General features: G+C 41.1%; 1 protein-coding gene across 6 annotated transcripts in view; it reads right to left on the bottom strand.

The window, feature by feature from the left end:
* Positions 1–23,451, bottom strand: part of WWC1 (WW and C2 domain containing 1) — a 290,220-nt gene that overhangs the window by 108,785 nt on the left and 157,984 nt on the right. For all 6 annotated transcript variants that reach the window (XM_073620708.1, XM_073620705.1, XM_073620707.1 and 3 more), the window contains 2 exons: positions 16,716–16,845; positions 13,687–13,824 (listed from right to left, as the gene is read on the bottom strand). In XM_073620708.1, coding sequence (XP_073476809.1) covers positions 13,687–13,824; positions 16,716–16,845 — 268 coding nt within the window. The remainder of the gene's footprint in view (positions 1–13,686; positions 13,825–16,715; positions 16,846–23,451) is intronic.

Genomic DNA, 23,451 nt, shown 5'->3' with positions numbered 1-23,451 from the left:
CCTGACCCATACACTGTGAAAAAAAACTTTACTTCTGGCTACCTTCAAGGAGTCTTTGCTTCGCATGCATATCTTGGTGTCTTATTTAAAATCTGTTTATTTTGTCTTTATAGCTTGTTCCAAAAGTGTGACCAAATATTTAAAGGGGTTTTAAAAATGGGTGCCTGATTTTGACGATGTGGCTACAAAGGGGGCATGGTTTTGTAGACGTGTATAAAAGTGAGTGTGGTGAATAGGGTTTATTTCAGATTTCATTTTGAAAATCTGATAACGTTAGTATAAATGGCCTATACACTTACAAATAAATTACAATAAAATACTCAAGAACACAGGCCAGCACTTCTGAATGTGTTTAAAAGTGTTTGTGTGTTCACAATAATGATGAGAGTTCTCAGCTGTTATATACAGTCAGGTCCATAAATATTGGGACATCAACACAATTCTAATCTTTTTGGCTCTATACACCACCACAATGGATTTGAAATGAAACGAACAAGATGTGCTTTAACTGCAGACTTTCAACTTTAATTTGAGGGTATTTTCATCCAAATCAGGTGAACGGTGTAGGAATTACAACAGTTTGTATATGTGCCTCCCACTTTTTAAGCGGCCAAAGTAATAGGACAGATTAACAATCATCCATCAAACTTTCACTTTTTAATACTTGGTTGCAAATCCTTTGCAGTCAATTACAGCCTGAAGTCTGGAATGCATAGACATCACCAGATGCTGGGTTTCATCCCTGGTGATGCTCTGCCAGGCCTCGACTGTAACTGTCTTCAGTTCCTGCTTGTTCTTGGGGCATTTTCCCTTCAGTTTTGTCTTCAGCAAGTGAAATGCATGCTCAATCGGATTCAGGTCAGGTGACTGACTTGGCCATTGCATAACATTCCACTTCTTTCCCTTAAAAAAAACACTTTGGTTGCTTTTCGCAGTATGCTTCGGGTCATTGTCCATCTGCACTTTGAAGCGCCGTCCAATGAGTTCTGAAGCATTTTGCTGAATATGAGCAGATAATATTGCCTGAAAAACTTCAGAATTCATCCTGCTGCTTTTGTCAGCAGTCACATCATCAATAAATACAAGAGAACCAGTTCCATTGGCAGCCATACATGCCCACGCCATGACACTACCACCACCATGCTTCACTGATGAGGTGGTATGCTTTGGATCATGAGAAGTTCCTTTCCTTCTCCATACTTTTCTCATCACTCTGGTACAAGTTGATCTTGGTCTCATCTGTCCATAGGATGTTGTTCCAGAACTGTGAAGGCTTTTTTAGATGTTGTTTGGCAAACTCTAATCTGGCCTTCCTATTTTTGAGGCTCACCAATGGTTTACATCTTGTGATGAACCCTCTGTATTCACTCTGGTGAAGTCTTCTCTTGATTGTTGACTTTGACACACATACACCTACCACCTGGAGAGTGTTTTTGATCTGGCCAACTGTTGTGAAGGGTGTTTTCTTCACCAGGGAAAGAATTCTTCGGTCATCCACCACAGTTGTTTTCTGAGGTCTTCCGGGTCTTTTGGTGTTGCCGAGCTCACCGGTGCGTTCTTTCTTTTTAAAGATGTTCCAAACAGTTGATTTGGCCACGCCTAATGTTTTTGCTATCTCTCTGATGGGTTTGTTTTGTTTTTTCAGCCTAATGATGGCTTGCTTCACTGATAGTGACAGCTCTTTGGATCTCATATTGAGAGTTGACAGCAACAGATTCCAAATGCAAATAGCACACTTGAAATGAACTTTGGACCTTTTATCAGCTCCTTATAAATGGGATAATGAGGGAATAACACACACCTGGCCATGGAACAGCTGAGCAGCCAATTGTCCCATTATTTTTGGTCCCTTAAAAAGTGGGAGGCACATATACAAACTGTTGTAATTCCTACACCGTTCACCCGATTTGGATGTAAATACCCTCAAATTAAAGCTGAAAGTCTGCAGTTAACATCTTGTTTGTTTCATTTCAAATCCATTGTGGTGGTGTATAGAGCCAAAAAGATTATAATTGTGTTGATGTCCCAATATTTATGGACCTGACTGTAATTTACCATTGTGATATTTATACATTGGGATCTCCATAAAGCTGAAGTTTAGCTAAAAAAAAACCCTTACAGCTTTAGTCATATAACCAAACTGTAATTAAGGATGTCTCACATTGTTCAGGCAGCTGGATCCTGCAGAAATCTTTAGTGCAAGGATGCCTGTCCTCTTCCTGTCTCTGAACTTCTCATTCTGCAATGCTAAACCACATCAGGTCTTAAGGCAGAAGAGCAGTACAGATTCTCAGATGGGAACATACCTCCTTCCTTTCTCCTCCATTGAAAAAGTTATTTCATTGATTACACAGCTTGTAACACGATCTGTGAAAGTGGGAGAGAATCTTGTGACTGATCAGGCTCTCCACGATTCACAGATTGTGTTACAAGCAGTATAAATGAAATTAAATAACTTTTCTTAATGGAGGAGGTAGAAGGGGGGGCGTGTCCCCATCAGACTATCTGTACTGCTTTTCTGCCTGGTGACCCAAAGCAGTTTACCATTGCATCTTCCATTACATATAAGTGATATGACGAAAGCTGTAGGGATTTTTTTTTTTTTTGCTAAACTTCAGCTTTAATCTAGGAAAGATTTTGCCATAACACCTGTGCCTCCATTTTGGAAAACAAAAATAAAAGCATCTGTCTGCTCTGGGCAGTGCTGTGCTAACCATGCTTGATCACTGTGTGAACTGGCTAGTGGTAAGGTTTTCTTTCTAACTTGCTTCTATTTTCATCTGTTGATCCAGCCAGTAAGTAACACACTCCCCAACAGAATGCATCAGTTACAGAAATGAGACAAACTACGTATTTAACACTATCAGGGGTGCTTACAATGATCAGCTTATATTATATATATATATATACACACATATATATATATATATATATATATATATATATATATATATATATATATATATATATATATATATATATATATATATATATATATATAAAACCTTAATCCCAAAAGGAAAAAAAAAGTTTGCTGTAACTGCTTTTAAAATATTAGCTGGAGTTTGGCTTCAATTTGTTAGTGTATTTAAATCTGCTAGTACAACAAAACAGAGGGGGGGGGGAGAGTCTAAGAAAAGAAAACTGATGCGGCCACATCGAATGACTGGTAAGCTGCAATATATTACATTTTTGGTTTTGGGTTTAACCACTTCAGCCCCCAGATTTTACAATTTGGCACTGCGTCACTTTAACTGACAATTGCACGGTCATGCAAATGCTGTACCCAAACCAAATTTGTGTCCTTTTTTTCCCACAAATAGAGCTTTTCTTTGGTGGTATTTAATCACCTCTGTGGTTTTTATTTTTTGCGCTATAAACAAAAAAAGAGCGACAATTTTGAAAAAAAAACTATATTTTTAACTTTTTGCTATAATAAATATCCCCCAAATTTTTAATAAAAAACTAATTTCTTTATCAGTTTAGGCCAATATGTATTCTTCTACATATTTTTGGTAAAAAAAAAAAACCTCTATAAGCGTATATTGACTGGTTTGTGCAAAAGTTATAGCGTCTACAAACTGGGAAAGATTTATGGCATTTTTATTTTTTTTTACTAGTAATGGCGGTGATCTGTGATTTTTAGCAGTATTGCGAAGTACAGAACAGACACTTTTGACACATTTTTGGGACCACTGACAATTATACAGCGATCAGAGCTAAAAAATGCTCTAATTACTGTGTAAATGTCACTGGCAGGGATGGAGTTAACACTAAGGGGCGATCAAAGGGTTAAGTGTGTGTTCCCTCAGTGTGTTCTAACTGTATGGGGATAGGACTGAGTAAGCAGCGATTGCGACCGCCGGACACAGACATAGAGTCCCTGGCTGTGCAGAGGGCACGCGCCCTCTAGTGGCTGAAAAGGGGAACGACGTACCCGTACGTAGTATATCTGCGTGAGAACCGGAACCGGGAACCGCTTAATATGTTTACTTTCCAAATAAAGCAGATTAACAAGAATTTTCCCATGCAGGAGATTAATCCAACCCTACACACAAGGCAAAAAATAAATTGCAACCTGCAGATTTCTCAGTCTTTTCTGCTCACTCCATACGGACCCTCTCTCTCCATTCCCAGTACACACTGCTGGATTGTCTCTCTCCGTCATATAAACTCCCTTGTCTGTTCAGGCACAAAATGGCCTGGACAGATTCATTCACTGTGCCTCTTTCTCCAAAGATATTCGACAAAGTTGCAGCTCCAATCCATTGAGGCACAGACTAGCCTAAGGACATTCAGGGGGACATTTATCAAGCAAATTAGTGATGCAATTAGTCGCAAATCTGAATGCTTCTCACTTAGCTACGTATATGTGAGTGTACATTTGTATTTTCAAACCCTGAATCTAGAATTCTGGGCCACCGAGACAGATTTAATACAGTAGATGAGAGAGATTTTTACTCCAAATAAGTACACAATTAGGAATTAGTTCGAGCCAGGTTCTATTGTTGCAATACTACTTTAGAACAGAAAAGGGAGGAATTTTGAATGAAGCTGAACTCTTATAGGAAATATGTCTCAAAGGCACATACAGTTAGGTCAATATATATTTGGACACAGGCACAATTTTCACACTTTTGCCTCTGTATGCCACCAGAATAAAATTAAAATAAAAAATCCAAATGAATTTGAAGTGCAGACTTTCAGCTTTAATTCAAGGGGTTGAACATAAAACATCAAGTACTAATTTTAGGAACTGCAGCCATTTTTATACACAATCCCCCAATTTTCAGGGGCTCAAATGTAATTGGATAAATTAATATAATCATAAATAAAATGTTCATTTTTAATATTTTGTTGAGAATTCTTTACTGGCAATGACTGCCTGAAGTCTGGAACCCATGGACATTACCAGAGACTGGGTTTCCTCCTTTCTGGTGCTTTGCCAGGCTCTAACTGCAGCTGTCTTCAGTTGTTCTTTGTTTGTGGCTCTTTCTGCCTTTAGTTTTACCTTCAGCAAGTGAAATGCATGCTCAATTGTGTTGAGATCAGGTGATTGACTCAGCCTTTGCAGAATATTCCACTTCTTTTTCTTCAAATGCTCCTGGGTTGCTTTTACAGTGTGCTTTGGATCATTGTCCATCTGTGAAGCACCATCCAGTCAACTTTGCTGCATTTGGCTGAATCTGGGCTGACAGTATATCTCTAAACACTGCAGAATTCATCCGGCTGCTTCTTCTGTCACATCATCAATAAACACCAATGACCCAGTGCCACCGGAAGCCATACATGCCCATGCAATCACACTGCCTCCTCCACCATGTTTTACAGTATGCTTTGAATTGTGAGCTGTTCCAATCCTTTTTTCTTCCCATCATTCTGGTACAGATTAATCTTAGTTTCATCTGTCCAAAGAATGCTTTTCCTGAACTCGTCTGGCTTTTTTAGATGTTTTTTGGCAAAGTGTAATCTGGCTTTTCTATTCTTCAGGCTTATGAATGGTTTGCACCTTGTGGTGAACCCTCTGTATTTGCTCTCATTGAGTCTTCTCTTGATTTTAGACTTTGACAATGATACACCCACCTCCTGGAGAGTGTCCTTCACTTGATGTCTATAGGGGGGAAAAAAACGTGATTTGTTCCCTACCCGCGCAGTAGGAAAGTGAATAAATAAAATTATGATATAAATTATAAAATACAGCTGCCCGTTCTTAAGTTATGAAAGCCAATAAAGTGAAATATGTGTGTGTTGAACTGTGCTTACTATAGATAAAACCTAGATGAAATTACTGAACAGTGCAAATCAAGTGTATGCAACCACCGGGTTCACTCCAATGGGGAATACTCAATGCATTGATTATACAAGTGCATGAAACTGTATTCAAACGTGTATCATAAACTCAGTACATCACAAATCATTAGTGTCCAAAGTGATAAAACAAACAAATTTAGGTCCAAAAACTTTCATCCAAAACTTCCAGTAATCCAATGTTTAGGTGACTGTAGAAATCCTCCACCACACCAAGCAAACAACCTACTCACCAGATGGAGATGATCCCTACTACAGAGATCATAAGAGCCTTTGGAATATTGAAATGGATCTGGAAGTCCACCTCAGCAGGTCTGACGGTGTCTCCAACCAAACATTCAAATAGGGATGATTACCCGTATCCAGGTTTGAACATAGAAATAAGGAACAATCTCCCATAGTGAAGTATTTTGTGAAAAAAGGGAATTTATTCAATAAAAATGGCTCCAAAAGCTGTAAAACATGCAGTAAGGTTTAAAAACATGTAAATGGACGCAGGGACGCAGTTTGCGCTCTACCTGCGTTCCACTATGGGTGGGACAGTCACTCCTGGAGAGTGTCCTTCACTTGTCTGGATATTGTGAATGGGTTTTTCTTTACCATAGAGAGGATCCTGCAATCATCCACCACTATTGTCTTCTGTGGACGTCAATGCCTTTTTATAAAAAATATATTGTTGAGCTCACCAGTGCTGTCTTCTTTCCTCAAATGTACCAAACTGCTTAATTGATGAAGAAATAATGAAGGAGTAGCCCACACCTGGCCATGAAACAGCTCTTGATTTAATTGTCCAATTACTTTTGGTCCCTTGAAAAAGGGGGATGGCTATTCTTAAGAGCTATAAATCCTAAGCCCTTCCTCCGATTTGGAATTGCATAACCTCAAATTAAACCTGAGAGAGTGTGCCCTTTAAGCTTATATCCATTATATAACTATAGCTTGAATACGTTTAGGTAAACACTTAAAGAAAACTAAAATTGTGCCTGTGTCCAAATATATATGGACCTAAAATGTTATCTGATCTCATATATCCTTTTTAATCCAACGAACCTTCTCCTAGATACATAAGAGCAAATAAGAGGCGCTCATATCCCTAGTGCTAGAAATCACATATGCTGTGATTCCCTCAAAAAAATGACAACATCTAAGTGTGCAAATTAATGCATAAACTTAATGGTGTTTAACAACTCTAATCAAACCATGCAAAAATACAACTAATGTGCACGTGAAAAAAGCTGTGACAACAGAATAATAAATAAATGGCTAAAAATCCCCAATTAGTGTGATTCACAAAATAAGTATTAATAAGTGCAAAACAAATTATAATTATATTACAAAAAACATTATTATTTTAAAGCATGAAAAATCAGTCCTTGAAAATCTTGTGACAAAAAATATATAACGTGATTTAATTTGTGACAAAAGAGTGTATGAAAATCGCACAAATCTTCTAAGGTGCAGTGATCTTGATAATGCTGAACTCCACGTGTCTTTCACCTCACCAACGTGAAATGTGAATCCACTCCCAAAGGAATCTCACTCACCAAATAATTTTGCCAGCACTCTCATGCATGGCAAAAAACGCTTAGTAACCACACTCCAGAGAAATCCAACACGCAGTATTCCACAGTATATAGAATCATTCCACATGTAAAAGAATTGAAGAACTCACATAGCGTAAACCAGCACGGCAACTTTATTTAAAACCACTACAATCTTCAATGGAAACACTCACATTTTAAAAGATAAAAACCAGCAGTAAAACCAATGTGATTCACAGCAACTTCAATTTTTTGTGGATACACTCAGAACAACAGGTGGTCACGGCGGACCCGAGGTGTGTTGATGCAAGGACTCACGGTCTCTCTCATCCCCCTCCGTAGCGCACCGTGCAATAACAGACTCTCCTTCGTATAGTGCGTCTCTCAGCGTTGCTCGTCACAACTCATAGCCACGCCCCTGACATGTTTCGTCATAGATCAGACTTATTCATGGGATTGGCTAACTAGGCTGTCCCTCATCCCTTATATCTCCTCCTCCCTGACCTCCCATAGGTTGGTGAGTCCGCATGCGCACAACTCGTGTCCCCGCTCCAATAATAGACCAGAGACTACGGCGCGCCGCTGTACAGGGATGCGGTTTGCCTTTACTTCACTGTGGACTGATATTTACTGTGGACTGATTACAACAAATACCTTAGATGGATCGCTTAGCCTTAATCAATCCTGCATAACAGTGTAAGCGATCACAGCATTACTACCATGGTCACGTCTAAAGCATACCTCATTTACACGTTCTGTATACCAGTGTAAGTGATCATAGCATTACTGCTATGGTCACGTCTGAAGCATACCTAATTTACATATTCTGCACACCAATGCAAGTGACCATAGCATACACTGCCACGGCCACATCCAAAGTATACCTAATTTTATATTTATCCAACGATATCTCATCACAAATATAATGGTCTATAATTTGCTAAATCAAAAGTTTCCACTCCGATCGCTGAAATAGCCCATCACTGGATGAACCTATACCTACAAAAAATTACATGTTGGATAAAATTCCAATAAAGTGCGAGTGTGCTAAAACTAAATAAAAAATCATTAAAAAATCATTAAATAATCCTACAAATGTCCCCTCATCCCCAGTAGACCTAAAATTTACCAACATGGTGAGAATCTAATTAATTAAATACATTATAGTAAAACTCCATATCATATAATACATGGATTATATTCCATTAAAAAATATATATCCCATATCAACCCCCCTGCCCCATAATCCAGGGTCTCTATACAAGAAAAAACAACCAGATAATCACAACAGGGTCACATACCTCTGAACCTACTGCTAAAGTGTTCACCCAAGCCACAGCTCATCAAATTTAACCACCTTCAATTAAAAATTATTTATAAAGCAGTTTAAATCTAGTTCTATATTTAACCCCCTAGGGGTTAAACTTTTCAATAAAAAGATCCAGCGAGTTTCCCTCTGCGATAGATCCCTGACCCTGTTGGAACCTCTCCAAGACGGATGGACCACATCGATTCCACAAAATTGTAAAAGCGAGGGGTCCTTTTGGTGCTTTTCTTTGAAATGCAAGGAGACACTATGATACTTGTAACCGTTCTTAATATTGGTTAAATGCTCCGAGATTCTGATCCTTAGCAATCTTTTTGTTCTGCCCACATAAAGTAGGCCACAAGGACACCACATCAAGTATACAACAAAAGAGGAGTTGCAAGTGCTGAATTCCTTAATTTCAAAGGATTCACCTTCCCTATTCGTTACACTTGTCACTCCTCTGTGGCTCACTTTTACGGTCCTGCAGCATATGCATCTTCTGCAACAGTAAAAGCCCTTAAGGTCGAGTCTCAGATTATTATGCCCAGGTGGATCCAAGATTTTTCTCACTACATGATCGCCAAAGCTTGGAGCCCTCCTGTAAATGAATCTCGGTTGATTCGGTAGGATCTGCCCCAAGTGTCTATCTTTGCGTAAGATGTGCCAATGCTTTTTGAATATCCACTCAATGTCTTTATATTGACAATGATACCCTGATGTGAACCCCAACTGATGTTGGCCGTCAATCATCTGGGGAACATTCCTTTTCTCAAAGCATTTCTCCCTCGGGGTTTGTGCCACCTCCTGAATAACCTTATTCAATACATCAGTGTCGTATCCTTTCTGTATAAATTTCTTTTTGAGGATACCTGCCTGTTCATAAAAATCATCTAACAATGTGCAATTGCGTCGAACTCGTACCATCTGTCCCCTTGGAATATTTTTTATCCATCCGGGATGGTGGCCGCTTCTTATAGACAAATAGCTGTTGCGATCTGTCGGTTTAAAAAACACTTTAGTCCTTAATGTGTCCACATATCTTTCGATCGTCACATCTAGGAAGTTAACCCTATCACTGCTAATCTGATATTCCAATCTAATATTGTTAGTATTATTGTTAAGTTCCTGTAAGAACTCAACTACCGAATTCTCAGTGCCTTCCCAGATGAACAGGAGGTCATCAATAAATCTCCGATAAAATAAAAGCTGGGGTCTTCTAACATTAAAAACCTTCCTGTCTTCCCACTCCGCCATGAACAGGTTGGCGAGGCTGGGAGCAAATTTCGCTCCCATTGCCACGCCAACCTGCTGGGAATAGAAATCACCATTGCACCAAAAATAGTTATGGGACATGCAAAAATCCAGTACATGCCCCAAAAAACGCTTTTGTATACCAGGGATGTCATCTCTCCTACTTAATGCCCAGTTTAAGGCTAAGGATGCGTCTTCATGTTGTATAATAGTATACAAAGAAGCTACATCAGCGGTTACCAGGTATACAGGAGATGTAGCATTCAATCTTACATCCTTAAGCAACGTCAGCAAGTCTCCCGTATCTTTCAAATACGCCCTTGTGATCTTCACACTGGGCTGGAGGAATTTATCCAAGTATTCCCCCAGTCTGGCTGTGACAGACCCAATGCCATTGACAATGGGGCGAGGCGGTGGGCATTGTGTGCTCTTATGTATTTTTGGCAGAGTATAGATAACAAGAATTCTACACATACTGGGGATTAGATACCTCTTCTCCTTAAGGTTTAAAGCATCCATTCTAAACCCCCATTCTAGCAAAATCGACAACTGGGTTTTATATGCATCCGTAGGGTCAGATGCCAATTTTTTGTAGGTGAATCCATCTCCGACTAGTTCCAAGAGCTGGTTAAGATAAAATGATTTATCTAACAATACCACTCCTCCCCCTTTGTCGGCGGGTCGTATTATGAGATCCTTCTTCTCCTCCAACGACCGAATCCCTTCTTTGATATAATACGGGTTGACCCCCTTACGTGGGGTGAGTTCCTCGATATCATTGAGCACCAAACTCTTGAACACTTCTATAAAGTGGTTGCTCGGATTCTGGGGGTTAAAAATGGACTTATTTTTGAGTCCTGTATCAATTCTAGTGTCAGGCACTCTCGATTTGATAGTGGATTCCACTGGATGGCTCAGAAAGTACTTTTTAATATTCATGGCCCTGATAAATTTGTGTGTGTCTATGTAGACATCAAATTTATTCATTGCTTTTTTTGGGGCACATTTCAAACCCAAGTTCAAAATGTTGAGCTCTTTGTGATTGAGCTCAACACTACTCAGGTTGAATATCCCTGTGTTCATGTGTCCCTCGGTCGCTTTCTTGGGTTGTTTCGATCGTCCTGCCCTGCATCCCCTTCTTCTCTTCGGGGGGGCATCTGATCGTAATTGTACCCCTGAGTGGGGGTGGATCTTCCTCCCTCTCTTTGGTATGAACCTTTGGGGTTCCTCCTCGGGGTTCCCCTCCCTCTCCCCTGCTGCCCTAAAAAAAGGCACATTGTAAGGCACATATCCTAGTTGCTCATCATTTTCCAATGGAGCAAATCTGTTATGTAGTGGGACATCAGTATTGCCAACAATGTCTCGATGATACGGGGGGTATTGTTGCCATTGCCTATAATTTTGCGGGGTCTCATACCCATATGGAACATCTCTCCCATAGCTCCTTGGGGAAGAGTACTCATTCTGGTACCTTACCGGGTATCCCCCTCTTCCTCGCGACATGGGCCTCGGGGATTGGTAATAATTTCGTCCGTAATGGGCATCCATTATGCCTCTCCCTCTGTCATTGGGCTTAGGGCCAGTAGCTCCCTGTGTTCCTTTACCTTTATTCCCTATTTTTTTGTTATTCCCAGGATTAGGTAAGGGATTGCTGGAACTTACTGCTCCACTATTAGAAGCAAATGGGTTACTATTAGAGGCAACCTGATCGCCCATGTTACTCACATCTGTTGTTTGCCATGCATAAATTTTATTGGTTTTAAAATCATTCGAATCCCTATTAAATTTTTTAACTTTCTTCTTCTGCGTTTCTCGATCAACCTTTTCCAGCTTTTTCTTAATATTGACATTAAAATCTTTCATTAGATTGGAATCCTTTATAGGTTCAAGCTTCTCTTGTAAAGTTTTTATTTTTTCATTTATCATATTTAACTTAATCTGTTTCCTTTTTAGGACTAGTGCTTGTAATTCCCTACCTACCTTGTTAAAAAATTCCAGCCATTCAATCATGAACGGCTGGTCATTAAGACCATCCTGGGGTGGGACATCCCACCTCAGACTTCTAAAAATAAGATTCTCTCTACGGTAGTGCTCAAACGTGAACACATCCCACCATGTTTTAAGTTGTTTCTCAAGTAAATTCTCGAGCGTTTTTAGTGCTCCTGAGAAATCCTCATCATTATCAGTCATTTGGTGATCAGTAGAAAACACTGAATCGGGGTTAAGTAGCCTATTATTCAAAAAACTAAATGCATCCATGGCTGCAAGCGGTTAAATGGTAATAACTATAAAAATGGGTAATCAGAATATTAAGCCGCCCTTAATTCAAAACTACCCCCACTGCGCCAGTGAATAGAGCTTACAACAATCAGGAATGAGATCCAGTGAATGGCTCACTCGGTGTGTAATAAAATATATATAACTCCCTAAATAAAAAGTGAAAAAAGAGGAAAAAAGAGCTGCCCCTTTAAAAAACTATCAAACTAAAATGTTATCTGATCTCATATATCCTTTTTAATCCAACAAATCTTTTCCTAGATACATAAGAGCAAATAAGAGGCGCTCATATCCCTAGTGCTAGAAATCACATATGCTGTGATTCCCTCAAAAAAATGACAACATCTAAGTGTGCAAATTAATGCATAAACTTAATGGTGTTTAACAACTCTAATCAAACCATGCAAAAATACAACTAATGTGCACGTGAAAAAAGCTGTGACAACAGAATAATAAATAAATGGCTAAAAATCCCCAATTAGTGTGATTCACAAAATAAGTATTAATAAGTGCAAAACAAATTATAATTATATTACAAAAAACATTATTATTTTAAAGCATGAAAAATCAGTCCTTGAAAATCTTGTGACAAAAAATATATAACGTGATTTAATTTGTGACAAAAGAGTGTATGAAAATCGCACAAATCTTCTAAGGTGCAGTGATCTTGATAATGCTGAACTCCACGTGTCTTTCACCTCACCAACGTGAAATGTGAATCCACTCCCAAAGGAATCTCACTCACCAAATAATTTTGCCAGCACTCTCATGCACGGCAAAAAACGCTTAGTAACCACACTCCAGAGAAATCCAACACGCAGTATTCCACAGTATATAGAATCATTCCACATGTAAAAGAATTGAAGAACTCACATAGCGTAAACCAGCACGGCAACTTTATTTAAAACCACTACAATCTTCAATGGAAACACTCACATTTTAAAAGATAAAAACCAGCAGTAAAACCAATGTGATTCACAGCAACTTCAATTTTTTGTGGATACACTCAGAACAACAGGTGGTCACGGCGGACCCGAGGTGTGTTGATGCAAGGACTCACGGTCTCTCTCATCCCCCTCCGTAGCGCGCCGTGCAATAACAGACTCTCCTTCATATAGTGCGGCTCTCAGCGTTGCTCGTCACAACTCATAGCCATGCCCCCGACATGTTTCGTCATAGATCAGACTTATTCATGGGATTGGCTAACTAGGCTGTCCCTCATCCCTTATATCTCCTCCTCCCTGACCTCCCATGGACCTCCCATATATATATATATATATATATGGACCTAACTGTATTTCTAAAGAAGTGAATCTGACATTCATTGCATGTCAATCTTCCAGGTACATGTATTTAAAGGACGGTGACTGATTCACTTCAGCCTTTTCTTTTTCTAGAACAAACACAACTATCCTCAGTCACCTTTTTCTGTTACAACTCTGCAGACATGCTTGGGTCATACATATTATAGTACATACAATTATCATAGAATATACTTACATTTCCTGAAATATCAGTCTGGGAACTAACATTTCTGTGCAAAGACAAACACGAGCTATTCAAAGAAGTTTCACTGGTCCAGAGGTCCGACTGAGATCCTCTGTTAATGACAAAGCCATTTTTCAACTTGGCAAGACTCTGTAAATAAAAAAATATCCTAGATATAAAATCGTACTTTAAAAGTAGCATCATGCCAGTATGTGTTACTGGCATGGTATTTTTCCATAATTCAATAAATGTTCAATTAATGTTCTAATTAAATTAACCTATTATATCCACAAAAGCATAAAAAAACTATGATTACTGATGAAGTGAATCAATAAGTGCAAAAGATTCACTTTGCTAAAATTTTACAGGATCTAGATGAGAGGTAATTAGGGTCTGAGATAGCTTAAAGCGGAGTTCCACCCAAAAGTAGAACTTCCACTCATTTGTCTCCTCTACCCCTCCGGTGCCACAATTGGCACCTTTCGGGGGAAGGGGGGCAGGATACCTGTCTCACAGGTATCCTGTTCCCACTTCTGGGAGTCTGGGCCGCAGCCTGCGACATCACCGTGGGGCTCCCTCCTCCTCCTCTCCCTGTCGCCGGGCTAGGAGAGAGGAGCGGGGCCTCACGCATGCGCAGTAGGGTTCCCGGCATGAAGCCGTAAGGCTACACTGCCGGGTACCCTTACCCGCAATGGCGGCGGCAGCACCCGACAGCTGATGGAAACATCGGCTGCGGTGCCGACATTGCGGGACTCCAGGACAGGTAAGTGTCCTAGTGTTAATAGCTTTTAATTTTTTTTTTGGGGGGGGGGGGGGGGGGGGGGCGGAACACCGCTTTAAGGACCAGGGTGCAGTTAGTGGTAGAATGTCTTCAAATAAGTTACTTTGTGTTTGGGAAGACTTTGCATTTCTTACCCTGGCTGCATATAAGGCTTTGATTTACCTCCAGCTTAAAGAGTATGAAAACCCATCATTTCATATTCCTCATACGTGCTTGTGATACCATGCACTTGTATGAAAAAGTATCCGGTTCTCTTTGTATTGCTTCCTGTGTGTGAAATCCCTGGTATTCCAACCAGTCCCTCTGTTTTGCTATTAGAAACTGACCACACTAACACACCGTGGTCAGATCTCTAGCTGTGCTGGGAACTCAGCCTGCTCTCCTCTAATGATCAAACTTGTCCTGACACCCCCCACACTATTCACTGGGAATATCAGTGTGCTGCTGTTTCTCCTCCCCCAGCTCTTATGCAGCTGAGAACAGAGTGTATATGATCACATAAAAAAAAAAAAAAAAGAGGAGAAAAAGGGCATTTATATATATTTTTTTATATCAATACGCAAATGTTTTGTCTTTCATTTCTATTTTAAACTGAATGGTAAGGGTTTACTGTACATATACTTTAAGAATGAGGCTTCCTCACATGCAGTCTGCCTGAGTCAGCCATGGTTATCTGTCCCTAACCGCTGTGCTGCCTTTGCGAACAACTGTGAGGAGTCAAGTATAGCTGTGTTGGCTGTCAGCCTGCCATTGCTTTGAATAGGTAGAGCAGCTTCAGCTCTTCGCACACACCTGTCATTCCAGCTGCAGGAATCTGCAGATTCTTGAAGTTGGAATTCGCAGTGTGTGCTAATCGCATGTGTGACTGAAGGCTTAGTCTCACAAACAATGTAGACATGGTGGCAGTAACCCAGAGAGGTACTAAATACAGTGGAAATAAAGCCTGTTAAACCCACTGAACATTCTAGCTACAGTAAGTAGAACAATGTGACATAATGGTGGTAAGTGGCATAATCACAGTAAGGAAAGTGATGATGTTGTTATACAATGTGTGGTGGCATAATTACCTATAATGTTAAGAAACCTCCAAAATCACTTTCCACATGATTAACAGCAATAATGTCATCATTGTAGTAGAGGAAGTCCAGCAGCCCAGGTCCCATCCAGTCTTGTGACAATGGAAGGAGCTGCATGGGCAGTAGTTCTGAAGGGTTGAGGCTGAAACTTTTGCTTAATATTCAGAATTTTAACTGGTCTGAATAGCAGTGAATGAGAGCATAGAACTTATTTCTTTTCTGGTAATGAGATGTACCACATGTCATGGAATTGCTCACAATAGCAGCAGTGAGCTTGTTTTACAGAAATGTATGAGCTTACTGGTTCCTGGCAGAATCAATACATTATCAAAATCCCATTTTAGATGAAAATCACTGGGGAATATACACCCTGCCCTTCTGTTCTGGTCTTGAGACCAATGCCTTTGCCTGAGCCTTGTTGACTTTTTTGCCCTCCTTTTCTTGCCACTCTTCTAGAGACAGGGCTTATACACCAATGATCTGCTGCATACCCCCCCCCCCCCCCCCCCAATAATCTAATTCTGAAAAGGAAATTATAGTGAGAAAATCAAATGGCTGTTCCTCACGGTGCAAGGAGTGTCGCCTAACTTTTGTATTGACTGCTAAGTGAAGATTTTTCTACCAAGTTTACTGGTGGACCATCTGCTTTGCTAATCTTTCCTCAAAAGGTGAAGCATCTATGTTAGTTATTAATAGTTGCCTTTCTTTGCACTATTTTCAGTTCCACAACTTCCTTTTGGTGTACTGGTGTCCAAAACTGAGCTCATATTCAAAATGAGGATTTAATAATGACTTTTCATAGGGCAAAGTTATGCCTCTCTCTCAAGCCTACTGGGAAAATACTTTATAAATGTACCCCTAAGTGGGTACAGAAATATCATTAACAACCACAACTGGACCACTGTTTGAAGGTGATCATGCAGGAAAATAACCACGCCCACGTTCACCTGACTCGCTTGAATGAAAGCATCATATTAACAACAGAGATAAAATAGCCGTGTCATCACTGCCTGTTACCCAAACTTCTAGCTTAGTAAAGAGTAAATAGAAACATGATGTGAGCAAAAACAAAGCCCATGCTAGAATTACAACACTTTTTTAAATTAAATATGTCATTTTGATGCTGTGTTCTGAAATTGTGTTTTCTACAGATTGCAACAAAGCAATTCTCATGCATATGTTACCTGTATTAGCTCCCGTTTCTCTCTTTCTCCTGAACTGATCGCTTTTTTGATAGCTTTCATTTCATTCAGAATAGCTTGAGCTTCATCAAGTTTATAACCAACATGGTTTCCCGACATTTTCAGGTCAATCCTGTATTTTTAAAGAGAAAGCAAGAAACACAAGGTAGTAATAATTATTTTATCCATTCACAATATGTATAATTTAAAATTCAATGTGGATATGTTTTCATTTTATATACCATTCGCAATATGATTTTAGAGATTAAATGAGGATTCCAATATTATCTTGAAACTATATTTAACAGCACAGATTTTCGATTTGCACTTTGTATAAACTGGCTATGGGTTTTTACCTTATTTTGGACATCAGGCGCTCCTCTCCAATCGCCCCAATTCGCATAGCAGAAGAATATGACCGGTTGTGTTAACCATTGACAACACTGAATAAGAATACATAACCATGTGAACTGCCCCTATACAATCACAATGTGTAACCCGCATTGTATCAGTAGCAAGAGATTAAACTATAAACAGTAACAAACCAATAGCACAGAAACAAATCTGTTCAAGCATCTACAGTAAGTAGTTGCTCTTGGTGGAGGGCCCCCACTGAGGTGTGGGGTATACTCCTGACAAGGGTTTTTCCCTTCATAGGAAGGAATTCATTATATGGAGTAAGACCTCTTGGGAATATGTTACAAGCCAACATGAACTGCCTCTCCTGGCCCCTCTGCCACTTTGGAAGTATAAGTCATTTAGGTAGTAAGCGCATGGGTGCATGTTAACCTGAATAACATGCGCTATGGGGAAAACCACAGACATTTGGAACTTCCAGAATGAGGAGTCACTTTCTAAGGACACTGTAAAATAAACAATTCTGCTTTGTGGAGCTAATATTGTGAATAAACTAATTTGTAGGATCAAATGCTTTAGCCTTCTAGTTTAATGAGAACATGAATATCAGTGTTCTAGTTATGTTAGTTGTAATGTGACGCCTGTATATAATGGTGAAAAATGTTCTATTTTTATGTGATTTGAATATATCAAATGGAATGGACACTGGCAGAAACAGACAGACAGGAAGTCCTCCCCTATATAACCCCTCCCATACAGGAAGTACTTCAGTTTTATAGCAATCAACCCCCAAAGAGATGAGGGACCATTCTGTTCCATGATATACTCCAAGAAATGGATTATACAGGCAAGTATAAAAAAATCCAATTTTCTTTATCGTACATCACGGGATACAGAACAGGCTATAATCATGACCATCTGTGATGTCCAAAAGCAATGCACTTGAGGGGAGGGAGAAAGATAAAAATCACTGATCAGTCCTAAGGAACCCAATCTGCCACCCGTAACACGCTGCGACCAAAGCAGTACCTCTGCGGCTCCCACATCCACTTAGTAAAATTTAGTGGGCATATGCACCAAAAACTGCCTCGCAGACCTAAGCCACTAATGCCTGATAGCGGGTAGCCCAAGAGGCTCCAATACTCCTTGCAGAGTGTGCCTGTATCTGAAAAACACAGAAACTTACCCTTCAAGCCCTAAGCTTGAGTAATAGAAATTGTCACTCTAGATGCCACCTGTTCACTTCTAGGATCCACTGGCAGCCAAACAATGACTTGATCAGACTGCCTGATTACTACCAATGACTTTAAATAGGACCTGACAGTGCAAACACCATCCAAAGTAAGAAGAGCTTTTTTTCCTGGTGACTGTGGACTAGGAAAAAGGAGGGCAAGACAATGTCCTGAATCAAATTAAAACTTGAAACCACCTGTGACAAAAAATATGGGTGGGGGCGCAACACCACTTGTCATGGTGAAGGACCATAGAGAACTTCCTACAAAAAGAGCTGCCAATTCCGACACTTTTCTTGAAGAAGTAATCGCAACCAACTTCCGAGTTTATAGGACTAATGGAATCTCACAAATCGGTTCAAAAGGTGGTTTTTATAAGAGAGACAGACCCAAATTCAAATTCCAAAGAATACAGTGGAAACTTAACAGGCAGAACCAACCGGGTCATCCCCTGATCAAAGGTACCGCTCATAGAGTTAAAACAATTGGTCTTCTGGAAGGAAAACTGACAGAGCCTCCATCTGACCTCTAATCAAATTTAAGAACAAATTCATTTGCACCCCTGCCCGAAGGAAAGACAAAAATGCAAACATGTACTTTCAGGGATGCCAATTACTGTTTTTACACCAGGACACATCAGATTTATAAGTCCTGTAATAAAACCTTCTGGATGCAGGTTGCTCAACCTTAAGTGAGGTAGAGATAACTCAGTGTCTTCTCAAATCCTCAGCACCTGAGCCTTACTAGCCAAGCTGTCAATCCCAGCGGCTGAGAAGCAGAGTACAATATTGTCCCTCGAAACAGAAGGCCTAGCTGGGCCAGGACTGTCCAAGGGGCATCTACCACCAAGTTCAAAATGGCTGCGAACCATGTCCTCCTAGACTAGGCCAGTACACCAAAATTACCAGCATTATCTCCTTCCGGATCCTGTTGTTGAACCTGGACAGGAGACCCATGTCTGGATTACCCCAACGTGGACAGTTTGCAGTGAACGTCTTGGGAAAAAGTGACCCTTCCCTTGGAACCAACTACTGGTGATTGAGAAAGATCGCCTGCAAGTTGGGATATGCCCAGCAAAGCCGAAACATGATATTCGGTCAGAATATGACTCACTACCTTTTGGGCAGCCTGACTCCTAGTGCCACTCTACTGATTGATATATGCCACCGTCTCGGCATTGTCAGACTGAACACCTACTGGAAGACCCAACAACCGGTTCATCCAGTGCACACTGAACAGCCCAAAGCTCCAGAACATTGGTGGGCAAAACGCATTTCCTGGGGGACCAAGATCCCTGTACTGCGGCAGATCCCAAAATGGCTCCCCAACTTGAGGGGTTGATAGACATTATCAACCAGACTACTGAAAAGAAATACTTCCACCTCTCCAGGCTCTGAGGATCCATCCGCCAGTCTAATGACCATAACTCACTGGGAGGTAGGGACATAGGAATCCAGACGCTGAACCTCCCTGTTTATATGGACAGGATATGCCTTTGTAATGGCCTAGAGTAAAACTGAGGGTATGGAACGGCTTTGAACACTATCATTCCCAGCAAGCTCATGGAAAAAACGCATCAAAGGGAACCATCACCTATTTTAGCTTCCAGGACCTGATTTCTCAGAGAATAGCCTTTTCTGGAGCTGTGGCCAGCCCACTAACCCTGTGTTTTCCCTCTGGATCCAGATGCCTGTGGGTGCCGAAAAGACTGCCTGGATGACAAGGTATCAGCTTGGGAAGCGCTGGTTACATCCTTTTTTTTTTTTCCAGACTTTGGCAAATGCCAATAGCTGTCACAGTGGGTAGCATAGGAGAGCCAGCAAGAGAAAAAGAAGCTTTCAGAATAGATTCCAGCCTCCTGTTGGCTGGGTCCTAAAAATCTAGACAAGTTAGATGTTGACATCTAGAAGTCAGGAGATCACTGCATACTGCCCTCCACCATATAACATCCATCCTAAGGTTTCTGCGGGAGGCAAACTAAAACAAGAGTGTACCAGACAGGAACTGTACTAGTAACTTCTGTGCCCAGAAGCGATCACTCCAGCAATTCCAGGCCTGTCAATGCCACAGCCAAGTCATCCTTAGTGAAATATGCTGGAGCCAACGTGCTAAGAGTAGGTACAATGCCAGAGAAACACAGCGATTGGATACACCTGATGCTTCCGGTCTATCAGGAGATGAGAGCACGGCAGAGTCCTCTTGGCTTCACAATGGTGCACCTGCGCCCCACCAGGCTGTGTTTCCCCCACTCCTCATTCTGGAATCCCTTAAATATTTTACAGGTAATATTGTAGCAACTTTGCTGCCAATACTCAATTATGCAGCATTGCAGTTATGAAAGTATGCAGGTATGCAAGTACGCAGTTATGCAGGTATGCAAGTACATAGTATGCAAGCACATGGTTATGCAGTTCTGCAAGTATGCAGGTACACAGTTATGCAAGTATGCAGGTTATGCAAGTATGCACATACGCAGTTCTGCAGGAATGCTGGTATACATGTACGCAGTTCAGCAGGTACGCAGTTATGCCATTTATTAGCAGCACCTATCAGCCAATAAACAAGCAAATGCACTAACCCTTGCAGCAATTATTCAGTGACAATGTTCAACTATCATTGAACCGTCCGCATCTGCCTCCTTAAGCATGGCCATGTAACAAGGCTTTAATCCATAACCAAGATGGTTGCTGGCCCATGTGCATGCAGGTACACACAGCTTCCTAAATCAGAGCATACAAGGGCAATGAGTTTGATGAGGCACAACCACAAATGTGAGCACACCTACTAACCCTAGTTGCTAACAAGGAGGAGGGCCCCTGTCAGCCCCAAAATTGTTTAAAAGAGACCCTGCCACTAAAAAAACTTACTAATCCTGCTGCAGAATCCTGTTTAAAAAAAAACAGAGATCCAATCCTCACCCATCACGGCGGGCTTAGTCACTTGGTCCCCCTTTTCTGCTCTGGGGTTTCACTGCCTTAAACCTGTATAGCACCCTGCCAGAAACTTTCTTGGTCAGTGCTGGATACCGTAGGGTTCCGTAACGCAGGGTTCGGCACCAAAAGGCTGCATTACAGTCAATCCCCGCTGAGTCTTCTATCTCTGCTATGGGGTTTGGATACCATCCATTTTGGTGTCCAGTCACCCGAATGGATCTGATAATCCAGTCCTTTGATTCCGATTAGAACCATTTTGAGACCACCAGTATTCTCACAGAGAGCTGAACTTCAGTGCCCATCACCTTCAAAACATTGGCGAAAAAATTTCCTGGATGTTTCTGCCAGTGTCCATTCACCTATAGGTCTATATAGTAACCCAGATAGTCATGATTATAGTCTGCTCTGCATGGTGTATGATAAACAAATAACTTTTTCTGTACTAATGATCTGGACTGGAAGCACTTGACAACTATGCTGATGATGTCAAAGGGATGCCGAGTACAGTTTCTAGAGTTATTACCAGAATTAAAAGGGAAGTTTGAGGTTTAAAAAAAAAACAAAAAAAAAAAAAACAAACAATTATACTCACCTAGGTGGATGCAGCATCGATCCGATGCTGCATCTGTACCCCGCCACTTCTGCAGTGAGAACTGAGCGAACACTGCTGATCGCACGGCCCCCCCCCCCCACTCTGAGCAGAGAGCCGGGACTATCAGTCAGTGGCTGACAGCCTTTTTCCTCCAGCGCTCACTGGAGCACTGGGCTGTGGAGTGGGCTGGAGGGGCTTGCTCAGGCTCTCAGCGGATAGCTGAGAGGCTGAGCCAGCTGTCAGTTCAGGCTTCTGGGTGGATCCCAACAATATGATTGGGATCTTTTCAGAGCCTGAACTGGCTCTGTGACGTCAGCAGGCTTCAGATGCACTCCTGTGATCCATAGGAGAAGTATGGCCAAAAAAGCTTTGGCCGTACTTCTCCTTTAAGTCTGTTATGTACCTTCCTTGTACAGCCAGTGCTTATTCCACAGAACATGTCTGGCATTGAAAATAAAAAAAGACATATAATATTCAATGTTTCTATTTGCCATTAATGCAAAATCTAGTGCCCTGAATGCATGTTTTTTTCTTGTAAGGAAATGGTCGGTGACTCTGACTTGCTATTTTAAACAGGGTTGGCTAAGTAGTTGAATTGCGCTTGTAAAAATATTTAAATTATGTAGTTTTAACTGTCCTTTCATAACCTCTGCAGGCTGCTTGGGTACTTAGCCGCCACCCCTGTTGTTATTATGGAGCACAGCCTCCAGTGTATATGTGAGAATACAAACGTTAATAATATTCCAGTTGTAACACAGAAAACAACTAATGTAGAATTCACTGGCTTCCTGCTCTGCTGACTTATCATCCAATCATGAGCAAGCAAAACAAATATTTTTTTCACATTCACTAAACTTAGTGAAAATTCCCTTGCAAAGCAAGCACCCCATTTGCCTTTAGTAAATCAACTCTTCAAACTTCAAAGTGTGAAGCAAACTTTCAGTATTCTTCATACAACTATATAGTCAGGAATATGTGTATATACACCCTCTGTGCGTTCTTCATATCAAATCTTGGTTGGAGGATGCTGTATTAACTAAAGGGATATTAAAGCGGAGTTCCACACAAAAATGGAACTTCTGCTTTTCGGAACCCTCCCCCCCTCCGGTGTCACATTTTGCACCTTTCAGGGGGGAGGGGGGTGCAGATACCTGTCTAAGACAGGTATTTGCACCCACTTCCGGCATAGACTCCCATGGGAGTCTACGCCTCTTCCCGTCCCCACCGCGCTGTCTCCTGGGAACACACAGCTCCCAGGAGAGAGCGGGGACCACTTGGGACGCGCAGCGCGACTCGCGCATGCGCAGTAGGGAACCGGGAAGTGAAGCTGCAACGCTTCACTTCCTGAATCCCTCACCTAGGATGGCGGCGGCAGCTGCCGAGAACCGAGCGGGTTCTCGGCGTCCCCTGCCGACATCGCTGGACCCTGGGACAGGTAAGTGGCCATGTATTAAAAGTCAGCAGCTGCAGTATTTGTAGCTGCTGGCTTTTAATATTTTTTTTTTTTTGGCGGTGTGGGTGAACCCCCGCTTTAAAGTCTCAAGGTTTTTCACCTTTATGCAGTCTATGCATTAAAGTGGATGTAAACCCAATGTCATCCTTTCTAAACCACTGCCATAGGGGTT

Source organism: Aquarana catesbeiana, linkage group LG03, assembly GCF_042186555.1.
Source record: "Aquarana catesbeiana isolate 2022-GZ linkage group LG03, ASM4218655v1, whole genome shotgun sequence".
Classification (NCBI taxonomy): domain Eukaryota; kingdom Metazoa; phylum Chordata; class Amphibia; order Anura; family Ranidae; genus Aquarana; species Aquarana catesbeiana.
Note: the sequence above shows the minus strand (reverse complement) of the source record. Positions and strands in the feature narration are given on the sequence as shown.